Genomic DNA, 7,205 nt, shown 5'->3' with positions numbered 1-7,205 from the left:
ATGCATTGGTCTCAGACTCTATCGGCTACCAGTTTTGGCTGGTATATGTCCTTGTTCTTTTTCTTATGGGGTTTTTTGAAATGGGTCCAAAGTAACTAAAAATTGGACCTATTTCAAAAGTTAAAAGTCACTAAAAATTAGACTTATTTGAAAAGGTAGTCTATAAAATTGGACCTATTTCAAATTTTCTCTTTTCTTCTTATTTAATTCCTAGTGCTGCTGGCTCAGTTCCCATTTCTTCAAAGGTAAATAACAAGTGGAAAAGTGGAGGGGGCTCCCCACCGTCTAATCTTGGGCCTTAGAGTCTCGTTTTGGGCCAAATTGAAAAACATGTCTGGTGCCGTTGGCGGGAAATCTTTCACTGCTTCTGCAAGGTTGAAGAGTGGCCCTTCTTTTGAAAAGGTATTGGATTTCTTTGTAAAGTTCGGATTTTTATTTGGTATTTTTAGCTGTTTTGTCATATGGTTTCTGGGTTTTCTTCAATTTTAAATTTTGTTATGTTGAATTCTAGTTTATGGATAATTGAGTGATTTTATGTAGCTAGAAACCTGAAACAGTTAAGTGTTGGGATAGTGAAAACCACAGAATAATTTCTTGCAACGGGATGTCATAATTTTTCCGAGCCAATCACCCGCTGCTATGTGAGAAAGTTCAAACGAATAAAAGTGAGTAATTGGCCTAGAATAGCTTCGTTCTCTAGAGAAGTCCCCATTCCACAAAACAATAGAGCAATTTTATTGTTGCTGGGCCTCTTTCGTATATAACTATTCTTAATTCTTAAATTTAACTTATTGCTTGATGTTGTGAGTTTTTTAAAAGGAGTTTTAACGAAAAACCCACTGTACTGTTCACTTTAATGAAAAATCACATTTTTACGCTAAAAAGTCAATCTTGGTACTATTTACTTTACCATTTATTTTGTTCTTATCATTAAAACTCAAAGTTTTCAAACCCTTTTCATTAGTTTTCTTTTTTCTTTTAAATGTATTTGTCTAATCTAATAATTAATATAGTGTGTCAAATTAAAGATATTGAAGAATGTGGAATGGCCGGAGCAATTTCCCTTCAAGCCTCAGGATTTCCAGCGCTTTGATGAGTAAAAAAACCTCCAAGTTGTGTTTTATGCCTTTAGGTGCTCTTGAACCTTCAGTTCAGCCTATATTTATGTTAAATTTATTGAGTTCTGAAAACTAGAAGTTAATTTTGATCAGGTCATCGGATTCGGTGTTTTATGAGGCTCCACGCTTTGTGACACATATTGATGATCACGCCAATGCGGCACTGACCAAGTACTACTCAAAGGTGTCTCCTCCTAGCAACACTGCGGGAGTAAGCTTGCTGGACGTGTAGCAGTTGAGTGTGACTCTTTAAGTTCTAGTGTAAAGCTTTGCACAGTTTCTAAATTTAAAGAATCTTAATCCTGTTTTCTGTATCTAGGTCAGTCACTTTCCACCGGGATACAAGCAAGAGCGAATAATCGGAATGGGCATGAATGAAGAAGAGCTCAAGCACAACCCGGTACTTCTTTCTCAATTCTTTAATGTAGAAATATGTTGACGCTGCACGGATGATCACTTGCTCGTTTTAGATTCTAAACATGTTGACATAAACTGTTTCTCTTGCAATTTCGATTGTATCAGTCCTTGATTGGTTATCTTTCTTACGTTTTTGTTTTGGCTCAATGACTATCCCCTAATTGATCTAACTTTGTAGGTCTTGACAAAATATGCTGTGCAAGACTTGAACGTGAGCCCCAAACTTCTGTTTGAAGACAATTCCTTTCATATCATTACTAACGTGGTATGTGTATCTCTTTCCGTCTCTTACTACGTTATCATCGTCTGATATAATCTCGGTGATTGGCAAAATACTTTTGGGTTATCTTTAACGGCATATCCATTTGAATTCGTCGATCCGCACTAGGGGTTTAATTGGCAAACTATAGTCTGTGTTCACCCCATCTCAGTAAATGACTCGAGGCAACCATTCTTTTCAGTTCCCGATCACTTGATGTGAAGATTTAATGTTTTATCTGTTCTCAGAGTTGAAGAAATTTCTAATTGCAGGTTAGTGTCGATTATGTAACAAAGCCTCTTGACGTTTTCAAGGAAATGTGCCGGATTCTTAAGCCTGGTGGAGTTGCTATTATGATCTCGTCCGCTTTAGTTTTTCTAGTTGTTTTAATCTTTCAGGTCTCCCCTCAACGAATTCTAACTTAGCGAAAATGTCTACAAACAGCTTTGCCAACCGTTGTTCCTGGACTAAACCAATCTCGATATGGACATCAACCAGTGATGCTGATCATGCTTTGCTTGCGGGGGCATATTTCCACTACGCTGGAGGATTTGAACCGCCTCAGGGAGGTCGTCTATTATTTTGTTCCAGTAACATAAGTAGCACCTGCTCTCTCCTAATTTTCTTTCGGATACTATGTCTACTTATGACCTATAAAGCACAGATCATTAGCTCAGCTTCACCTATGACATTTCAATTTTCTGATAATCCTGTTTCCTTCTTTTTGCACATTCGATTTTGCTTGAACAATATGATGTCTTCGTTGGAAGCGGCCTCAGCATCGATCATGTTAACAGTAGGGCAAAGTTCTATATGGTTTACCCAAGGACCAAGTCATGTAGGGTAATGCAAGGCGTCGAGACTTAACGGTAGTTTTCTAAACTGTATGCTACTTTCTGCAGGCTGTGGATATATCTCCGAACCCTGGACGCTCGGATCCCAGGTACTTTATATACTCTAGAAAGTTATCTGCAGTATAGAGATATCGGATTCGAGAAATAATTTCTTCTTCCTCCAATCGATGGCCTGATTTCAAGCAGAATTTATGTCAATGGCGCAAAACCAAGCGCGTGGCGTTTTAGGACTCATACAACCGACCTCACTTAGTGTGATAAAGCTTTGTTGTCGTTGTTGTTGTAGTTGTCATAGCCAGTGCGTCATCCTGGCAAGTTTGCTCTTATATTCTTCACTTCAATGTGCATGCAGACCAACTGAAGTGATTACATTTTTTTGAAATGTATTCTCTTTACGAGGTGTCCGGTCTTTGTTAAAAGACATACGTTTCGAGAAATCTCATTTTTATTCAATTTTGTTCAACTTTGGTCCCGTCTATTGACATGGTTGATTATTTAGGGTCTATAGACGTTCTTTAGAGCTTCCATTTTAGGTGTAGTTACTCCGTCCAAAGTTTTATACTTCAAACGTGAATTTTTTAGATGGTAAAGCATTGTTCCGTCCAAAGTTTGATACTTCAAACGTGAATTTACTCGCCTTGTTCCTTGCAAAGTTGGTCTCCCTAGTCGGCAAAGTCGGTGCATTTTTTAGATGGTAAAGCATTTAAATAGAGTGCGCGCGTGAGGGTAGTTGCAAAAGCTGCCAAATTGGCAAACATATTCAAAAGAAATAGATCTGTGTCCAAGAAGCTGCAAGAACCACTGAAACAGAAGCATCCTATACCATTAAAAGAAAAACAAGAAAGAAAAAAAAGCTGATAATTGAGATTCTATTCTCATATTTTCGGATGTCGCTTCCATGTTGTCGGTGTTTTAGCAATTAGATTTAATATTCACATTTGTTGAGATCTTTAATTTTCAATTTTAACTATTTATTTTTCGTGTCATTCAATGTTTCATAGTAAAGAGTGATTCTAACAACAAAGCTCCTCACTTTGCGAGAATTGGAGGGGACCGTTTATTGCACGTAATCTTATTATTGTTTTGCAAAGAAGTTGTTTTCACAACTCGAACTTATGATCTTTAAGTCATAAATGAGCAACTTTTCTGTTACATCCAGGATCATCCTCGTAATTCAATGCTACGTAGTATTGAAAAAAAAAAATCTCATTTTCTCATATTTGAGGTTTTCTCCCTCATCAACTATCGTATATGTGATTTGAACTTCGAACTTCCTCTAATAGAATGGAACTACGTGCGCTAAACCAAATAATCGTGTGCAAGTATTTGAAAACTCAGTTTCCTACTAGAATTTCACTGCCTGTCAATCATCTATCCATCGATAAAGTCCAGATAGAAAAAGAACATACGAATATGTACACTGACTACACTAGTCACAAACAAAGACTCATCGAAAGTCATCAAAAGATAAGAAATTGAAAACAAACAGAAGGTTTGTTGTGTTTGGAAACTGGTTAAGCCCGACCCTGCTTGTTCCGGCTGAAGAGTTCCTCCGTTTGGGCGTTCTTGAATGCGCTACAGGCGACGAGATAGACGCAGATGAGGATCACCACAGCCACAATGAGGATGACATTGACCCTCCTCCATTCTTTCCTCAGGTTTCCCAAAAGTCCAGCCCTGCAGGAATTGCAGTTGTAGCACAAGAGGTTTTGGTCATTGTTCCATATCAAGCAGTCCAGGTCAGCTCCTGGGTTCACTGGGTTTATCCACAGTGTTGGATTCACATAGTTGTATCCACACATTGTTGGAGGTTTACAACATCCTGACTGTAAAACCAACAACAAAAAATTAGCATAGTCCCGCAACAATATTTAATGTTAGCGAGAAACACTTGAAAATCAAACTACATAATGTATCCACATATTGTTGGAGGTTTACGATATCCTGACTGTATATCGAACCATCAGGCTCCCATCAATTGATAATATCAGTGAGAAACACTAAAGAAACCAAACCACAGTAAAAAATACCCTTGTAATCGGGAGTGCAATGCCAGTTGGGTTCAAGGGTCAGTTTAAAACGGGGTCGAAGTGTTTTACTATAAAATAGTGTTCCGAGGGGCGTATTTGTGAAGAACCTTAGAAACAAAAACAGCACCAAATTTTGTCAACATGTGAGTCTAATACGCTGGCAACCACAAGATGTTCCTTTTAATCTTCTCCAATGATTCCTTCAATAGAAAGTTACAAAATGTGTCCCTGATTATGCTATTTTGTTTACTTTAATTAAGTCTACCATCTAAGATTTCTTATAATAATTCACAGAAAGAAGATATCATGGTGAGTGGATCCCAGCTAATTCATGGACCATGTTGAAAGGTTGATATGGGGCAGTGTAGTGTGGGCTAAAGTTATAGACACAATTGATGGGTCCTACTTTTGGAAATATTTTTACTCACTACCTTCGGTGATGTTCATCACTTTATTTATTATTGTTAGATAAATTTAATTTTGAGATTTGTGTTTCGAGATATGTATAATAGATAAACACAAATCTCAAAATTTAAACTCATTTAATGATAAGAATTAAGGCGGCAAGCATTACGACTACTTGAAGATGGAGAGAAAAAATGCACTCATATAAATTTCAGGAAATCTCTGGCTTTTAAACTTCTAGTGATCTTGTTCTGTCATGTTCTAGTAGCCTTAGATTGTGACATTTTGGAAAGTATAGGATTAAGGAACTAAAGAACAGTTTGGATGCATCTTTAGATAATGTCATTGTTTTATGCTAAAACAAAAACCAATTAGTGGCATTTGGGCTTGTTTGAGACAGTTTTCATAAGAAGCACTTTTACTCATAAACATTTATGATACAACTATTTTTATTATAACTAGCAAATCTTTTACTAAAAATAAATTTTTCTTGAAAATCTCTAGTAGGTGCTTCCTAAAACGCATGACAAATTCTCTATAATGCACTTCTACGGCCCCAAAAAGCGTTTTTAAGTTTTTTAGTTCAACATAGTCATAAATGCTTTTGATTGCTAGAAAATACATTTAGGATAATACTAAGGAGTCCAAATTTCTAAACCAAATGATGTAGATGTTGATAATTGAATTATTGCTTAAATGTTGATTAACGTGTTTATTCTTTTTATTTGTGACACATCATTTAGTTTTCAAATTTGATTTTTCTAACATTATCCGCACTTTTAACTCCTAAACAGGTATAACTGGTTCTTTACTTGTCATTAAAGACTTGTATTTCAAGCTGTTCAAGCAAAAGATTAAGTAAAAAATGCCATCTTTCTAAAAAAATGAACCAAAAAAGGAGAATCATTTTAGATATTGAGAGAGAGAAACTAGCCTGAAGGGGAGAGATGTGAGCAAAGAAGAACTGATCAGCTGACATGTACTGCTGTGTAAGCTTAGGGCAAGTATTAGACTCAGCCAAACAAGTCCTTATTTTCTGCCAAGTCGAAGAGTCAGTAACATAGTCCCTCAGCCACTTGGAAAACCCTTCAAGCCGGTACTCCCTGTAAGCGCTGCCGGGCACGGCGTAGCTGCCGTCCGGCCTCGTGACGGTGAAGGCGAAGATGAGCAGGACAAGGAGGAGGATTATGAGGGCGGCCATGCAGAAAAGGTAGAGAGCCAAAAGACCCTGTTTGTTGAAATAGGCGCCAATGAAGCCGGCGAGGCAGACGAGGAGCATGAGGGCGCCGAGGATGAAGACCGGCCACCGGAACGAGCGGATGCACTCGTTGTCCGGCTTGGAGGCCAGCCAGATGCCGGAAGACATTATTGGGATGGCGCAGAGGAGGGCTATGAAGTTAAGAGTTGCGGTTATCCTGTTGCTCACTCCCATGGTGCGGGACAGGACTACTTTGGAGGAGGAAGAGAGAGGGTGACCGCGGGGGAGGGGATTGGATTGGATTGGATTGGATTGTGGGATGGGATAGTAGGTGGGGAAGGGTTTTGTGTTGGTTTCTTTACTTCTTGTTCTGTTTTTGGTGTGAATTGTCTTGGTTCGGATTGGGTTTTATATGCTTTGGGATTTGGAGGGTTTGTGCTGGGGCACTTATTTTTCTGTGTGCAATGGGAGGAGTATTTGTAAGTAGGGTTGTGATCTTGGTTAAGGTTTACACCCCAAATAAAGGACTTTTATTTCTGGCTTAGAGAAAGAGGAATTACAAAACAAAATCACTACCACAACTCGACTCAAAAAGAGGATACCAAAGTGATCGACTGAGATAGACATATAAAATAAAGACGCTAAGATGACAACATTTGAAATGAAATATGCGTCACTATATGAAAAAAAATGTGTTGCAATGCATGATAAGTTTGAGACACTGTTGGTCACTGTTCATGTAAATAATATACACACTCTTAACACATAATCTTCGTACATCAATGAGATGACCAAAACCTATAATAGGTCGTCTCAACCATTTTTCTTTTAAGAATAGTGCCAAATTGAGTGCCAAGCCAAAATGAAGCACGTTGTGGAAATTCACAACTAAATATAAGTGTTTAGAATTATTGCAACATATAG

General features: G+C 37.9%; 1 protein-coding gene and 1 pseudogene across 1 annotated transcript; one reads left to right on the top strand and one right to left on the bottom strand.

The window, feature by feature from the left end:
• Positions 1-2,774, top strand: LOC137747007 (uncharacterized; annotated as a pseudogene).
• Positions 2,775-4,095: 1,321 nt separating this feature from the next.
• On the bottom strand, positions 4,096-6,846 carry LOC137748870 (tetraspanin-2-like). The gene is made up of 2 exons (XM_068489057.1): positions 6,018-6,846; positions 4,096-4,474 (listed from the first exon to the last, which is right to left on the bottom strand). Exons 1-2 carry the CDS (start codon positions 6,513-6,515, stop codon positions 4,163-4,165), a joined length of 810 nt encoding a protein of 269 aa, XP_068345158.1. The 5' UTR covers positions 6,516-6,846; the 3' UTR covers positions 4,096-4,162.
• Positions 6,847-7,205: the final 359 nt, after the last annotated feature.

Source organism: Pyrus communis, chromosome 10, assembly GCF_963583255.1.
Source record: "Pyrus communis chromosome 10, drPyrComm1.1, whole genome shotgun sequence".
Taxonomy (NCBI): Eukaryota; Viridiplantae; Streptophyta; class Magnoliopsida; order Rosales; family Rosaceae; genus Pyrus; species Pyrus communis.
Note: the sequence above shows the minus strand (reverse complement) of the source record. Positions and strands in the feature narration are given on the sequence as shown.